This window comes from Drosophila hydei, unplaced genomic scaffold (genome assembly GCF_003285905.1).
Source record: "Drosophila hydei strain 15085-1641.00,03,60 unplaced genomic scaffold, DhydRS2 tig00008113-arrow-arrow-pilon, whole genome shotgun sequence".
NCBI classification, from domain to species: Eukaryota; Metazoa; Arthropoda; class Insecta; order Diptera; family Drosophilidae; genus Drosophila; species Drosophila hydei.
The window spans coordinates 20,487-36,578 of NW_022045826.1; the positions used below are offsets into that span (position 1 = coordinate 20,487).

The following is a 16,092-nucleotide window of genomic DNA, read 5'->3' on the forward strand; positions in this document are numbered from 1 at the left end:
GCTGCGCAGAGAAGGGCGCGAAGTTCTACCCGCTGTGCGGTGGGCGGTGGGCGGTGGGCGGTAAGCTGCTGGAGGTGTGGCCGCTTGTGGCAGTTGGCTTTGTTTGTTGAAGCTGCAAAAATAAACAAACGAGAGCGCCTTGATAGCATGCGACGAGACGAGCAGATGCCCTGTATCTAGTGCCAACTAAATGTAATTAAAACTTCTTTTGAAAAATAAAATGTTCTCAATTTGTTTACAACTAAGTTATCACATCAAAATATGTTTGATTTTATGCATACATTCACTTACGCAATCCTATATACCCCCATTTACCAAGAGTATAATGGCGCAGAATGAGCAAATGACAACAGTTTCTAAAGAGAGCGAAAGAGAGGAAGACTGAGGAAACTATGTAAAGAGAGTTGGCATTTTAGCACGCAGTTTTAAGCAGTTTAATGATGCGCCGCACAATTCATTTGAAGTCCCTTTTATCTGTGTGTGAGTGTGCCGGACGAGTGGGTTAAGAGATGAGCTACAGTTAAAGTTGCAAATGAAGGATAATCACAAGATACGTTAAGAGGCCTAAGGTTAAAAACCAATTTAATTATTAATTAGAATATAACACAATTATAACAGATGTTGTTGGCAGCAATTCAAAAAATTTTAATTAAAGGGCATAGAAAATGTTCGGATAAGCGATAAGGGCTCTGCAAGTCTAAAAACTTTCCAAATACCGATTGGAGGCAAAAGGTTCTAGAATCTGAGATTATAGAATCTGAATTCTTGCCAGATAACTTAAGATCCGTATGCTGAAAACCATTTGACCTTAGAAGTAACCTCTTTAATTTGCCAACAATTTCGTAAAAAATAATATGCCCTCTGCAAACATACATACACATTTATGTAATGAGTTTCTTGCTTCGTGTGGCACTCGGGCTTTGCTGCAACAAATAGCCGGCCGCAAATCCATGGCTCAAGTCCAGTCAGTTAGCTAGACAGCTAACATGTCGCTTCGGGTATGGGTATCATGGCAGGATAACGACTGCTACCCTCTTCTACACGGTAATGACGTGGGCTTATCGTCTGGCCCCAATCTGCACAGCTCGACGCTCCCAATTGTGTTGGTGAGTGGGGCACGCTGAAGCAGGCGACACAATTTACACTACGTTGACAATCCAAATACAAGGGCCAAGTGTAACAAGCAACAACGCACTCAATTATTTTTATTGTCTTACACACGCTCAGCAAATTTGGCAGCATTAACAGTGTGTTGGCAACACGCCAACACGCCCACCCGCCCACTCGCCCATCTGCTCATCCGCCCAGTCGCCCCGTTTTATACTGGCAGTTGCCACCCTGGCAGCACATTGTTGATGCCAATCAATCAGTGAAATGGTCGGACCGAAAAAGTTTTGCTCGAAAAATAAGCTTTAATGGATTTCTTGTTGCCATACAATTGCACAGAATTTCATTACATCAACGCCAAAATAGCAACAGCAACAGCAACAACAAAGAAATAAAGCCAACTTGAGCAAAACTTTTCGTGGCGCACAATTCAAGTTAAAGTGGAAATCAAATGGAAGCGAAAAAGCGAATTCTACGTACCACGTTGCGTATGAGTGATCAAACATATTTGACTATTCGTGGCTAATGCTTAAATGTGGCTACGATAGGGAAATTGCGTGTCAAGGCTGTGTGTGTGTGTGTCTTGCTGTCACCAGCTGCAGCTGAAGTGAAAGTTGACAATGCGGCATCAGCAGAAATGTTCGCTTTAAGCTCACGTCGCAGACGGCGGGTATTTTGTTGTTGCTACTGCCACTAAAAGCAAATGTCGGGCAAAACGCAGAAGGTGGCAGCATACATAAATAAAATATTGAGCCCGACACATGCAGCCAGCCCGCGAACACATAAATTTAAATTTATGCGCGTCCGATTGTTGTAGTTGTTGGCGTTTTTGTTGTTTTTGTTGTCAAAAGTTAGTCAGCAAAAATCGTCAGGCAACGCTTTCGTAAAGCTACAGCAGTTGTCGAGTGTTCAGCTACAACTTATTCGAGAATAGTTGCAAAATTCTGAGACTCACATATATATATGTTTACATATATAAGTGTGTGTGTACCCACCACACACACACACAGAACTGCTGTAAAAATTAATTAAAGATTGTTGGACTTTTGTCTTGAGTTGCCGTCAGGTGGTTCCCTGGTGGTTCCGAGCAGCTTTAGCAGCCGCTGCTAACTAATTGTGAAATTAATGGCAAGGCTGCGTGAACTCAAACAATGGCCAAAGCAAACGGCAATCGAGTCGTACTCAAACACGCGCACACACACACACCCAGAGAGAAAGAAGAAGATATAGTAAAATGGCATTCTTTCATTGTCCAGTGGGAAGCGAAGTTTGAATCAAGTCGCGAAAGTTGCCAAAAGGCAATTAGCATTGAAAGTTGAATCAGCTAGGGAGCACAAGACAATTGAGTGTACAAGTAGAAATGAGTTTCATATTTAGCCAGCTAACTATGACAGGAATTTCGTTTGAAACATGTTTTAAATTTAAGACAATATTAAAGCTTGGGCATTTATATTTCTGATTTATAATTTCTGATTCTAAGATGAACATTTTTAACTCAGTTTGCTTACAATTCTATTAAACTATAAGCAACGTTCCATACCTTATTTAATGACATTTTTGGATAACTGGACGTGACTGGAATAGTTCGTGTTTATATCTTAGGAGGGTCTCAGGATTCAAGCCATCAAAAGCCACATATACGAAATATTTCTAGCGATAGATCGATAGAAAATTGGCAATTATTTCAAATAAAAGTTACCTTTTTTTATTACAAGCTGACTTCTTGGCAGGAAATACTTGAAAAGTATTATTATGTGTTCACCAAGTATCCATTATTTTGAAAAAAAAAAAAATATTTCTTATTGAAAAGCTGAAACAAATGTTGGTCTAACTAGCGCACCAAATGGAACTTCAATTTAAATACCAAGACCTATCCATAAAATGAAAAGAACAGCAAAGAGCGCATCATGATGACAAAAAGAGCGTCTGTGTAACGTGATTGTATGTGGCTGCCCTCTGTCGTTGTCCAGTTCGTAAATCCTCGGAACTAAGCGCTGGAGCCTGCAAAAACTGATTACGAATGGAAACGCAATGCAGTGCCACAATACGAACGATGGCAGCTCTGAGCTAAGCTAGAACAACAGGAGCTGCGCGTAGAGGAAGTGCGCCCTATGCCATGAGCACTAATTACGCCTGGCGCACAAATATCAACTGCAACTGCAGCTGCAACTGCAGCAGCGACGGAATAATGCCAGAAGCAGTGGTTGAGATAGAGACAACTGGAATGGCAACTGTTGCGACATTAACAGCGGCTCCAACTACGGAAGCTGGCTCAGACTTAACTTGGCTAACAAAGCAACAATGCTGCATCAGCAACAGCAGCACGAATTTCTACAACACCAACAGCTTTTCGCAAAAATCAAATAAGGCTTTAAAAAACAAGCACATACAACGTGATTAAAGAATTGCTTGCTGTGATTTTGCTTTCCTTGCCAATTTATGTACTGTTCTATAAGCCGGAAACCATAAAAAAGGAATTCGTTATTAAGAGTGCAATTCAGAGAACCCAGCACAGAGGAAGTGTAAATAAGGAAATGTTTTTTTTTTTCTCTTATGCTGAGTCTGTATATGCTTTAAAGCAATGTTGCATATGTATAAAATATGAGAACTATATAGTATATATAAACATGTTTTCTATATGATACAAGAGCAGCATTCTACAGTAGCTATAGGCAACTGTGATCAGAATTATTCTTGATCAGCAGTTATGTGTTACGAATGTTTGTCTGATATTAGGAATTACTTATAATCAGGAACTCTCTTCCTTTACATATCTTGTATATATATGTGTAAATAAAAAAACAATGATTGTTTTTTTAGATTGTTCTTGAGTATCCAATTAGGCAAAGAACGAAAACATTCACAAAAATATATAAAGCGTAGATCGTAGTCATACAATGCATATTGGTAATTCACACAACAGTCATAAGTAACAGGCGCCCTGACAAACGTGACCGAAGAAACAAACGACACACACGGACGCACACACATTTAAGACACACACCATGAAAAAATAAGAGAGAAAAGCAAATGGCATGCAAATAAACGAGAACAAAGGGATAAACGAATGGCTCGGATCCAGAGCCAGAGCCAGAGTCAGAGCCAGAGCCAGTGCCAGAGTCAGCTCTTCGTCCTGTCCATGGACTGAAGCTACAAACAAGGCAGTAGCAAACGAGCCGCATAATTTTTGCTGGCTGCACTTTGCGGCCAAGACTGGCGCCAGGATGCACTGTTCGGACGCTCAGGTCCTGCTTTAATGAACTATGAAGCGGCCAAATGAATGGCATATTAATAAGATGTCGGCTTTCAGTGCCATTGCAGCGTTGCATTGATATCTGGGGATAAATCAAGGTAGCTGGGGCAATTTGTAAGTCGCCCGTTAATGTGTGGGTGTATGGGTGTGCGTGTGTTGTGCTCTTAAGTAGGCTACACAGAGCTTCTTCTTGCTATTCCACATGTGTATGTACATAATTAAATGGCTAGACAAAAAGAAACATAAATAACAGAGAAGCTTATACTGCTGGCAGAAGGATATGTTGGTCAGGACCTTAAGCTGAGATACTTGCCCGCTATTTGGCCTCACTTTCTCGTTCTCATTTGCGACCCTCGTCCTGCGCTGATTAATGCTCGTTTGTTTGCTTGAGCCGTGTATCCACTAATGGAATTCACATGTTGCGACATGACTGATTATGTACACATTAGGCGACTGATTTGCAATTCCTAGTGTGTGCCAATGTGGGCATGTGTGGGTGTGTGTGGGTGTGTGTGGGGGGAGGGGTGTCATGTCCTTCATAACGTCACCTCAAACTTGAAGCCAAGACACAACTTTTCACTAGGAGTACGTCCTAGAAAACAATGTCAGCCTTTTTGCACCCAAAGCAAAACATCTGTACGGTCTGGTGTTGGTGTGTATGTATTTTGCACGTGTCCTGCGTCACTCTGGCAAAGGACGAGGCCTGACTAAGCATATTACAGAGTCTGCAATATGCCGAGTAGCGCTAATTGCCAGCCGCTTTGTCCTGCTCTACTTGGCAAAGCAATTTTGCGTACTCGATAATTAACTTAGCACAAAGGGATGCGGCTGTAATTATGGGGACACATTTTTAAATAGTTTAATTGGCATGAAACCAAATGTTAAAGCACAACTAAGCAACACGCTTCAAAAATCCATATGTGTGCCTTAAAGGCCTTTACGTAAGCTTATGCGACAGCCTTCTACGAAGGTTCCTCGTGCAACCTTCCACAAAAAATTTAAGCTTAATTTTGGCATCGAAGTGTGTATATTAAAGCTCAACTACTTTATTTCTGTATACTCGTAGAAGGTACGAAATATTATGACATTTTGTGAAATAAAATGTGACTCACTACGACAATAAATGTTACAGCAGATCTTAGAATGAATAGCTAACATTATAAATAAAAAATATGTTTAAATAAACACAAAAATTTTGTGTGATAATCTAAATATGAATTGTAGCAAAATATAAATATATATTAAATTTTAAGTTTAAAAATTATGTACTTTACGAGATAGCTGCGTTCATAGACCACACAAACAGGACGAGCTGGTCTTGACTAGTATATATATACCTTAGAAGACTATATTGCTGCTCTCAAAATATAACAATTCATACAATATATATAGATTTTCTAACTGAATGTCTTAACCTAACAACTATTCAAATCAATTATTAATTTATTTCTTACACTGTCTTTTAAGTATACATCAACTAGATGCATTACTAACTCCTAAACAAGCAGCTAACTTACTATTCTCCACTAAAAACTCTTTAACACTTGCACACTCAAAAAGTACTCGCATTTTGGCTGGATCTTCGCCACGCAGTTGATACAGACACACAGAACATATATAGTGGAGAGAGGCTGTATGGGTGTGTATGTGTGTGTGTAAGTTATGCGCCAAATTTAAAGCTATACAAAGCGTGACTTTAGTTGGCTGTGCTGTCATTTCTGGCTTAATTGAGCATGTAACAAGTGAATCGTATGCTTTTAGCAGCACACATACGCACCGTAAGCCACTGCCAATGACTGTGAGAAATATATATATATATATATATAAATATATATATATATATGCAAGCATACAATACCAATAGCAGTCCGGGCATCTGGCAACTGGCAGCTCTTGGTTCGGCGAGCACGCATAGCCACCCAGCCACCCAGCCTTTGGTTGTTTTTGGCGAAAACCATATGCGCCCTGTTATATGTTTTGTCAGAGTTTATGTTTGCTGCCAACATATCAGCTGCAGGGTGCAACCCACGCACAGCTACCACAGACAATATTTGGTTGCAAGTGCAACAAAGTGCCCAGCCACATAAACGGCTAATTGCAAACCAACATTATGGCTTGAGGGCGTCAATGCTACTTAAAGTTGTAGTAGTTGTTCACTAAGTTGTTACAGTGGCTCGCCAGAATCTCGCCTGCCTCGTGTCCGTTCGTTTTAGGTGCTCTTCTTTTCCACTTTTCACTCAACGTTACGGAAATCAATCAATTTCCGGCATAGACATTCCAATTTAGTTGCTTTCTCGGCGCAACTGGCGTATTGCAAGGCAAATGAAAAACAACGCAATCGGAACGAATCGATCTATTAAAAGTTATGTCAACTACAACACATGGCCTTGCGGTAACCGGTCACCGCCACCGCAGCAAAAAAAAAAAACAATTATTGTTCGGCTAAATAGCTTTTGAAGCTTAAAGTCACCCTCCTATAAAAACCCCATTTAATTACAAAACATGTGCTTTTGGTGACTAATGTAGTGTAATGTATTCACACTGGCAACTTACCTTAGAGCTACTTACCTTCGAGGTACGCTGTATGTTTGTAGTATAGATATGGACTGTTTTTGACTAGCATATCATTTGAGATCTCTTAAGTTAATTATATTCGCTTTCTATCTGGAATATAATACACATAAATATTCATTTTCATTTTCCAGTTAGTACGGCTCCACGTATTTGGATGATTTGACTAGAGCCATCAGCATTTTCTTCAGCTCTTTGTCTTCTTGGATTTTGAAGAGTCCGTTTTACCTTCAATGCGACGGTAGGAACGTTCGCTTCGTTTGTTGGCTTTGAATTCGGGCCGCCTGTGTCAATCATTTTTTGTAATAATAGTCACATTATTTCAACCGACACCTATTGATTAAGATTTGTATACCTTTTGTATTGATATCAACCACTTCGTTTGGTTTACTCAATGCCCTTATACTTTCGTCTATATCTTCGCCAGATATAGGATCGTCAGGGACTAAATAATTGCATAATTTTTTTATTCATTTATCCGTTAACAATTTATACACTTTACTTGCCGTAAGTAGTCGAAGCAGTGGCGGCAACAAACAACAATAGTATTAGCAACAGTGGCCTCATCTTAAACAAAAATGATGAAAAATACACAGTTTCGCTCTATTTATAGCAATCTTCCAACTCTCTTTATCGTAATGAGACTTACAGCAAGCGAGTATCGTTACTTGCCGTCGCTCTTGACAAAACACAGTAATACAACAGAGAAGTTAGCTATGTTACCTGTAGTAGCTCCACAGCGAGCGTATCCGATCGATCTAGTGAATGGATGTATCTATAATAGAAAAACAGACAGAAGGGTTCATGAAAAATGTCGAAGGGTTCTAATGAAACTCCAGATAATGTTCAGGATTTGTCAACTCTCTTTTGATTATACAAGATATGGATATCACATATTCTTATTTCAAGTCAGCACCAAACATCTTGTTCCGATGCCTTAGTAGAGTACAATATAATTCATACATTTCATCTTTTATTATTATAATATATAAGCAAGTATATCGATATTTATTACAGCCAATATAAAGCATTTATCAGTGCCCATTACTACGACTACATTTTTCTCATGTCAACAATCACAGTCTGTGCATATCAATTGTTGAAGTCTGTATTCGCAATAGAACAGTGTATGAAGTAGATAAATTTCTGTGTGATTAATTTACACTTTCATATAACCAAGGCGTAAAGTACATCATCAAAATAAAGGTGAGATTTGTATAATGATCGACATATATATATTTTTTAGGAAGTTTTTAAACAAATCTTTTCATTCTCAACTGGAATCTGTGACCGCTAGGTCATCTTATTATAATTTAACATGGCTATAGCTAATGCTAACTAGTATCAGTGTCTGAGGATTTGCATAAATTTCCAAGTAGAGCACCGCTTCGTTTATTGTTCTATGAACGTCTTGGGATCCTGACGATTTCCCTTAAGACTTTGTTAACGCAGCTATAAAATATTTGTTTATTATTTCGAAATATGTTTCAAGGCATATCAAAATCTTAATAAATACTAAAGAGTCATGATGAGCTGCCCATCCACAAAGCCAGCAAAGACGTTGCCCGAGTTGACAAGCTTGGATCAGCTAAGAGGATAGCAGGCGCTGCCTTGTGCCCGGCATTCCCAATGGATTTTGCAGTTGCTCGTGCGTGTCGACAAGAATTTCAATTTGCAAACAATAAATTTGAACAGCCAGTGGCTCCTCAAAAAATGGCAAGGGGCACAGAGGAGTGCAGTGGAGTGGAGTTAAAGGCACCCAATAAGTGGTCTAAGCACTCTTTATTAAAGAATAAAAAATATTTTATATTTTTGCTTAGCTGCGACATGCAAATGACAGTTTGGCAGTTGACAATGCCGTTGATTTGAATGTGCTTTGGTATAAGAATTTGATTGGAACTAAGCCGACATTTAAATATTGGATTACCCACTGTTTGCTTTAAGCTGATTGCGTGTCTGCTCCATAAGACGGCGCCAGACTCCGGCCGGAAGTGCTGAACAACAAGGCGGAAATGAATCAATTTCCGTGGGCCAGACTTTTAAAAACTATAAACCACTTGAAGCACTAAGCACAAAGCAACTATAAAGTTTCCAATTAAAAATGGAGCGAGAAGGGTTCTTCTCTTTCCACATACATCTCATGCGAGTCGTAGGCAACTTCGCTCTGTATTGCAGCGTAGGGGCAGTGCAAAAAAGACGAGAGTTATATACTCGCTCAGAAAGTTGAAGAGTATATTGGTTCTGTGAAAGACTTGACTGACTGACTGGCTGCCTACACTTATGAATTCAATATACTTTAACACTTTACGAAGTTATATTATTGTGAAGGACAATCATTAATTTGGGATTTTCGCCAAGCGATAAAAGTGTGTTATTTGTGAATTACTTAAAATCAGCAGGCTCATGATAGGCAATCAACAAAGATCTGAAAAATATGGACTGCTAAGCAACATATTCACAATTCGAGTCAATTTTTGAGCAAACTATTTAATCAGTATCTTAAATAGTGCCCAATGTCGGTTTTTATTGACTGCTCTGCCTACATGGCGCTAGTATATGAGGGCTCCGCTGCATTCCTTGTCATGGTTCAGATGATAAACTTTTCCAAAATCATGAAGGTAACATAACAAACATTCTGGCAAGCAGTCAACATGTAAACGTTTTCATGCCCAACAGTTTGATATGTTGGACGTTGTGATTATACTTCAGGCGATGTGTAAACTCCTTTGTTTTGGTGTCTTCGCCGTTGGTGTCGTTGGCGTAAGTATTATATAAGTGTTAGTTAATGAATTATACTTACTAAAGTAGCTCCACCCACAGCGCAACAAATTGTTAATGCGGCTGTGGCTGCTAATGGCCTATTTACAGATCAGATGGCTAGCCATTGGAGACGTCTTTATCACCATCTTCCATTATTTGTTCAATGACCACGACAAAAGCAGGCAGCAATTTCTGCAAGAGTTATCTGATAATCATGGCCCTCTCATTGGCCAAGTGCTGACTCGATTTGGTATTATATTGATCGCCTATAGATTCTTTAAGTCCCTAGAGCCACGAAAGTCAAAGCAATACGGCATACCGCTTGACCAGGCAGCAGCCGAGCTAAAAGCGAAGTAAATTGCACAGAACCAAGTCTTTTATTGTTCAGCAGTCGTTTGCCAAATTAAAATAATAAGTGTGTGAAGCGTAACAAAGGGTTTCTCTGGACTTGCCGTGCGCTTGGTGACTGTGGTACACTGACATAAATGTGATATATTATAAGAATAAAGGCAAATTCGACAGCTAAGGAGATTGGAAATTAGATTCTATTAGATTAGAGCAGGTGGATAACTTGCCCATAGTTAGCAATGATATCATGATGTTAGTTAGCGCCTCAATGACATCGCCCGACAGTAGCTCCAGGATCCATAAAAAAACAAACACCACATCGAATATCATTCCACCAAAGCACCAGATAAGCCAGACCAGCATCAGCTGTGGCTTGTGCTGTGGACAGCGTTCTCAGTGGACAACACATTAGAATAGAGTCTGAACAGCTACTCACCAATATGATTCCAGCGAGCATCAGCATTGAAATAGCTATCCACACGTTCAATATGAACAGGTAAATCCACAGCAACCGAGCACTTACCCTGTTGCCACGGAACGCTGAAAATAGTTTACAGTTAGGATGCAATCGCTGGCAACTTCTACCACATTCCATTCAAAGTCTCACTTGTCACATCCGTCGACTGCTCTTCTTCAGTTGTTGTTCTGTGGCCTTTTCTTTGGCACAGCATGAAAATAATCATCAGCTCAAAGAACAAAGCTCCTATGATGTCCACACAACCGATGGCCAGGCCAAAGCAATTCAATGCGCTCACCATTCTCGCTTTGCATCGAAATGTTTATTTTCTTTAACTTTTATTTCCTCTCTCCCTCTTTCGCTCTCTCTGACTGTCTGTCTGTTTCTCTCTGTTGACAGACAAAACTTAAAGTTAAAACTGCTGCAAACACTTGATTTTGTGCCATACAGCGGATCTACCCGGGCTGACTGCGTACAAAATGAGCGCGAAAAAGTAAATTATATTTGACATCAGGAAGGCACGTAAATGTCTGCGTGTGTGTGGATACATATATGCAAGTGCACGTATTTCATCAGCCTGGCATTATAAGTATAAACGTATATGTATTTATGCACACATTTTTTGCATAAATAGACAAGAGTTCGCAGGCTACCGACTACCAAGCCAGTCCCTTGACTTGCGCCAGCTTCGAGTTCTGAGTTGCTGTTTCCGTTTCCGCAATCGTTTTTTGTTTTTGTTTTTTTGCTGCTGCTGTGCAAATTATTTTAAAAGGATTTTGTTTTTAACATTTCCAAATGGCTGGGTGTGTGTGTGGGTGCGTGCGTGCATGTTAAATGGAACACTATTAAAGCGCGCGATGGCTAGTCAAAGGTAAGACACTAAAGATGATCCTGCTGATGATATATATAAGTATTCCTACAATCGAAGCACGCTACACAAGGGCTGTTTATACACAGACTGAACTGACTCCAGGTTAATCAGGATGAATCGACAGTATAAAGCAATAAATTTATTAAAAATATAAGCCAACTCAAGAACAACCTTAAGATTTCAACGTTCTGCATTATTTAAGGATCGATTTTGTTTCTGCATTGGTCCGCAGGTGTAGGTGTTGGGGCATGCATCGGCGTTAGTTTGCAATATGTTGCATCTGTAGGATCGGTAGCTTCGACAAGGCGACACAGTACTAGCTTTTGATTCTGGCGGTAGCTCTGCCTTTGGTTGCGGCTCTTCCTTTGGCTGTTGTACCACCTTTAGCAGCGGTGGGTCTATAGGAGGCTGCTTACTTTCCCGGACAACTGGAATGCGTTCCGAGAGCTCTTGATAGAATTGATAGATAATTAAAGCAAAAAATGTTTCAACAACTGTAAGAGACATCAAAAGTGAATAAAAAAGTTAATTTATATGTATGCAAATATGTGTGTAACGCTATTGCTCACATAAACCAATGAATAGAGTCAAACGATTGTCAACCACTCCTATTTGAAAAGTGCTCTTGCCAAAGAAAGCATAAATCAACAGACAGATCTCTATGACAATGCCCACACATGAGAATATAAGCCAATATCTGACGAGCTTCGATTTGCGCTGCAAATAAAATTTGTATTTTATTGAAATTAATAAAGCTCAACTACAACTTACGCTATAAATGCCATAGATAAGCAAAGCAATCAATGTTAACCAAAACATGGCAAAACAGACGGCAAATATGGTTAACCAGCTTAACTGTAATACGGAAACTAGAGTATAGTCTGTTAGGCTTACTCGACTCGAGCTTACATGTGAATAGATTTTGAACAGACTGAGTGCAGCGAAGAGAACAGCACAGAGCAGATCGAAAACGGCTATAGCATAGGCGCAATATAAGAGCGTAGTCTTCTCCGGCTGCATGACGACATTTGATAGCTTATCCGAGAACGTTGAGCAGCAGAAACGCTTGGCCTACTTTCCATTTTTCCCGACTTGACAGAAAGGCATAAATTATAGGTGTGCTGTGGTAATTAAGGCTGCCCTCTACGCAGCTTACGGTGTGGCTCCTTAAAGGCAGCTTTCTCGTCTCTCGTGTACATTTTCCTTAGACGCTTGCGCTCCCTTCGCAGTATTCCAGCACTACTAGAGGTGTATTTGCTGTGCTTTAAGCTACAGCCGGCTTTAAATCTGGTGTATCTCAGTGGTATCCACTGCTCACTCTCAATAATATCCAGGTAGAATACGTATATAATGAACACGAAAGTCATTTCTACAGCTGTAAAAGGATAAGGCACTTGACACCCAAGGCGTTTGGAAAAGTCTTACCCAACCCAGCGAATGGCATAACGGTCAACTTAACGCCCTCCCAGTTCATGCACACCGCCAGTGTCAATCCGTAAAGTAAGAGAAAGGCATCCAGCATAATGCCCAAGCAGGTGAAAACCAACCAGTAGCGCACGAAATTCAACTGGCGCCGATAAATACCCAGCAACAGCACAATAATGAGGCAAATCCAAATGATGGCAAAAGCAAGCGCTGCCAGCGACGTCCAGTGATGCTATAGACGATAGCACTCACTTCGACTTAGACCCAATCCCAAGCTACACAACTTACGTGCTGTGCATATAGCATTCCAGAGACACTGGCGAAAAGCACTGCGGACAATAGATCCAGAATTGCAATCGCATAGCTGCAAACTACCAAATATTTCTCCATCTCATCCAGCCGGCATTTGAACTAGAGTTCAGGCATAGGTCAGAACTGTACACTAAATCAAAGCTATAATGATTATGAGCACGTATTCTCAATATAACAGAGTGTGAGAAGAATGCTGTTGGCAACTCAACTCTTAATCAATGACATTTGATTGTCAAAAGCTGAGGCCCGACGACAGTGTCACTGCGAAAAACACAGCAGTAAAAGTATAAAAATACTCAAATAACTATTTTTATTTTAATTAAAACTGATATCTTAAGTTATATAATTAATTTAGTATAACAATATATATATAACAATTCAATAAAAAAAATGACTTAACTATGAGAATGCTTATAAATTGATTGAAAAATAGCTATATACAAATTTGACCAAACAAAATTACTTGCTTGGATTATACAAAATAGAAATGTGGCAGCATCAGAGGCAAAGCACATAATGGCCTGCATATCCAATAATCTTACACATATAATGACCAGTTTCTTTAGATTTCGTCCTCTGTGCATTCATTGTGCTGATGTGCGACAAGTCTTCTGGCCATCTTTCATTTACGGCATTTGTTTTGTCAGCTGCCGCCTCTTGGCCGTTCTGAGATTAGATTTTGCCCCATTGACAACGTGACTCCTTCGTGACGGAGTCTCGTGATAGACACTGCTCAAAGAGGAAAAAGAAAAAGAAAGAAATAAAAAGGCAACTATCAAACTCAATTATTATTATTGTTTGTGCTGGCAGATTCGAATTGATTTTGGCACTAGGCACTCGGCTAGGCAGTAAATTGAAATGATCTTAAAGAGCCAATGAATGGGAGGCATTTTATTTCCATCTGAATACATATGTATATTTTACAAAGAAGTTATATATGCATTGTTCAAATACAGCGAAGCCCGTCAATAGTATTTTACTTAATTTCTGATTGTTTCAGTTTATCGTACCGCCACCTCCTCTAATCGCTGCTCACGTTGATGCGCAGTGTCTTCATTTCTTGCATTTTCTAACTTGTCCTTCCTGCTCCTTCTTCGCTCTCGACGATAGTAGCTGTGCAAAAACAGATTATTTATTATTGAATTATGGTAAGTTAATACATTTACGACCTGGGTTTCTCTGCGATTCTATCAATGTTGGCTTCCGCGTGTGCAGGAATATTAACGATACTTACACAATATCTGTAGACAATATAAATGCATACCCATTCAATAACTAAAAAGCACAAGAATTCAACTGGAATGTACAGTCACAAATAAAAATTCGCTTTCATTTACCCTATGCCGAAATATAAAAGAGTGAACTGCATAACTTGAGGCCACTCGACATACAGGGAAGTCGAAATCGTCCAAATGAAATAGAATATATCAAATATAAATCCAACGATCGAAAATATCAGCCAACAGACTATGAGTTGAAAACGCATCTAGAATTATTAAGAGTGCGTATCAAAATTTGAAGAAATAAATTTTTACAAATTACCCTCCATAGACCCACTAAAAGCGCGATAACCATCAGAATCCAAAATAACGAGCCTAGAATTGCAACTAGTGAATAAATATCTACCTGCATCTACAAATAGATGTCAGTTAATACAGAGCAGACCAATTTCTATTGCACTGACATTCGAAATCAAAACCCTGGTCGACTGGACCAAAAAGTATAGAGACTGACCCAAATCGAACATAGCAATTAAGTAACAAATTTGCAGTATATTTATACCAAACGGATTAAAATCATAGCCATATGGATTATTCTCAGATTGTTGGTCTTCCATATTAAGAACCGAAAATCTACTTATTTAAAAACATATGTTTCGGAACATATTTATAAAATATATTTCATGAGAGCAGGTCATAAGGCCTACTATATATTTATATATATAATATTTGTTTGTGATTATGTCACAGAATCTTATAAGAAAAACGGATTATTTTTTTTAGATTTCTTCTTTTCCGGTTTCTTTGCCTTTTTATCTGGTCTCTTATGGGTCTTTTTGGATTTTTTCTGGCTCTCTATAAATCGTTAATATATTGCATACATATATTTTTATATCTTAATAGGTTGGAGTAATACACTTTTATTGTACCTTTACACGCTTTTTCATCTCGTTTTTTCTTTGTTGTTTTCTGCTGATATGGATCCATACCTAAATAGTACTTATATACTAGATATATACATATGCTCTCGATAACTGAAAATAAGAAAATATATTTTGAATCCCAAAATTATAATCTAAGTCAAAGTCTCACGCACAAATTCCCACAAATATGATGAAAAACTCTTTTAAGTGAACCCAATCAACTGTTATAGCAGACACGATGATCCAGATTGAAAATCCTATATCCACAATAAAACCAATTATTGAGAAGATCAGCCATATTTTAACTAATATAGGACGCCGCTTTATAAGGATATATTTTGTAGACATTTAATTAAAATATCAAATTATTTTACTTACCTTCCAGAGACCAACAATTAATAGCACCACTATTAGCACCCAAAATACAGTTCCCACAACCGCCAATGAGGAGTATATATTGAACTGTTAAATAATAGCTTTTAACGGCCTTATCAGTTTATTCAAATATCTGACTTACCCTCGTGACCAAGAAAATTGTCGCATTGACCACAAAGAAAATCGCATGACAAAAATCGCATATGGCAATGACGACACATATTTGCCGTAAGTTTCTTTGAATGAAATCCGTTAGTCTTGAATTTTCGTTTGTATTGTTATTTGTTTTCTTTTTATGCTTTTCAGCGACCATACTTCAGAGTTAAGTAGTGGAACTTTTGATATATTTCATATATGTGAGTGATGTGGCGGAGCACATTAATTGAGTTTTCATAAATAAATACTATAAAAAAATATTTAAGGTTCGAGATACCGCTCAATGGTTGTAAAATAATGAAAAATAGCATTTC

The 16,092-nt window shown here is 38.8% G+C and overlaps 6 protein-coding genes across 11 annotated transcripts; 1 reads left to right on the forward strand and 5 right to left on the reverse strand.

The window, feature by feature from the left end:
• Window positions 1-7,054: 7,054 nt before the first annotated feature.
• On the reverse strand, window positions 7,055-7,498 carry LOC111599845. Its single transcript, XM_023315638.2, has 3 exons — window positions 7,438-7,498; window positions 7,287-7,376; window positions 7,055-7,215 (listed from the first exon to the last, which is right to left on the reverse strand). The coding sequence occupies exons 1-3, from the start codon at window positions 7,496-7,498 to the stop codon at window positions 7,055-7,057; spliced, it is 312 nt and encodes a 103-aa protein (XP_023171406.2).
• A 1,860-nt stretch (window positions 7,499-9,358) lies between these two features.
• LOC111599823 lies at window positions 9,359-10,080 on the forward strand. The gene is made up of 3 exons (XM_023315612.2): window positions 9,359-9,549; window positions 9,608-9,691; window positions 9,752-10,080. Exons 1-3 carry the CDS (start codon window positions 9,445-9,447, stop codon window positions 10,046-10,048), a joined length of 486 nt encoding a protein of 161 aa, XP_023171380.2. The 5' UTR covers window positions 9,359-9,444; the 3' UTR covers window positions 10,049-10,080.
• Window positions 10,078-10,876, reverse strand: LOC111599822. The gene is made up of 4 exons (XM_023315610.2): window positions 10,647-10,876; window positions 10,476-10,579; window positions 10,267-10,417; window positions 10,078-10,213 (listed from the first exon to the last, which is right to left on the reverse strand). The coding sequence occupies exons 1-4, from the start codon at window positions 10,795-10,797 to the stop codon at window positions 10,095-10,097; spliced, it is 525 nt and encodes a 174-aa protein (XP_023171378.1). The 5' UTR covers window positions 10,798-10,876; the 3' UTR covers window positions 10,078-10,094.
• Window positions 10,877-11,532: 656 nt separating this feature from the next.
• On the reverse strand, window positions 11,533-12,470 carry LOC111599804. The gene is made up of 4 exons (XM_023315586.2): window positions 12,277-12,470; window positions 12,139-12,222; window positions 11,937-12,084; window positions 11,533-11,861 (listed from the first exon to the last, which is right to left on the reverse strand). Exons 1-4 carry the CDS (start codon window positions 12,385-12,387, stop codon window positions 11,548-11,550), a joined length of 657 nt encoding a protein of 218 aa, XP_023171354.2. The 5' UTR covers window positions 12,388-12,470; the 3' UTR covers window positions 11,533-11,547.
• On the reverse strand, window positions 12,412-13,256 carry LOC111599805. Of its 2 annotated transcripts, none has more exons than XM_023315588.2 (3): window positions 13,081-13,256; window positions 12,793-13,024; window positions 12,412-12,736 (listed from the first exon to the last, which is right to left on the reverse strand). In XM_023315588.2, exons 1-3 carry the CDS (start codon window positions 13,180-13,182, stop codon window positions 12,498-12,500), a joined length of 573 nt encoding a protein of 190 aa, XP_023171356.2. In that variant the 5' UTR covers window positions 13,183-13,256; the 3' UTR covers window positions 12,412-12,497. The 2 variants fall into 2 exon arrangements, with proteins under 2 accessions (XP_023171356.2, XP_023171355.2); XM_023315587.2 differs by having other exon boundaries at window positions 12,413-12,742; window positions 13,081-13,253.
• Window positions 13,257-14,053: 797 nt separating this feature from the next.
• On the reverse strand, window positions 14,054-16,062 carry LOC111599773. 5 transcript variants are annotated; one of them, XM_023315533.2, is made up of 4 exons: window positions 15,765-16,062; window positions 15,626-15,709; window positions 15,421-15,552; window positions 15,062-15,358 (listed from the first exon to the last, which is right to left on the reverse strand). In XM_023315533.2, exons 1-4 carry the CDS (start codon window positions 15,841-15,843, stop codon window positions 15,180-15,182), a joined length of 474 nt encoding a protein of 157 aa, XP_023171301.2. In that variant the 5' UTR covers window positions 15,844-16,062; the 3' UTR covers window positions 15,062-15,179. The 5 variants fall into 5 exon arrangements, 4 of the variants coding, with proteins under 4 accessions (XP_023171300.1, XP_023171302.1, XP_023171301.2 ...); XM_023315531.1 differs by having other exon boundaries at window positions 15,421-15,568; XR_002751456.1 differs by lacking the exons at window positions 15,062-15,358; window positions 15,421-15,552; window positions 15,626-15,709; window positions 15,765-16,062 and adding exons at window positions 14,054-14,217; window positions 14,274-14,379; window positions 14,442-14,578.
• Window positions 16,063-16,092: the final 30 nt, after the last annotated feature.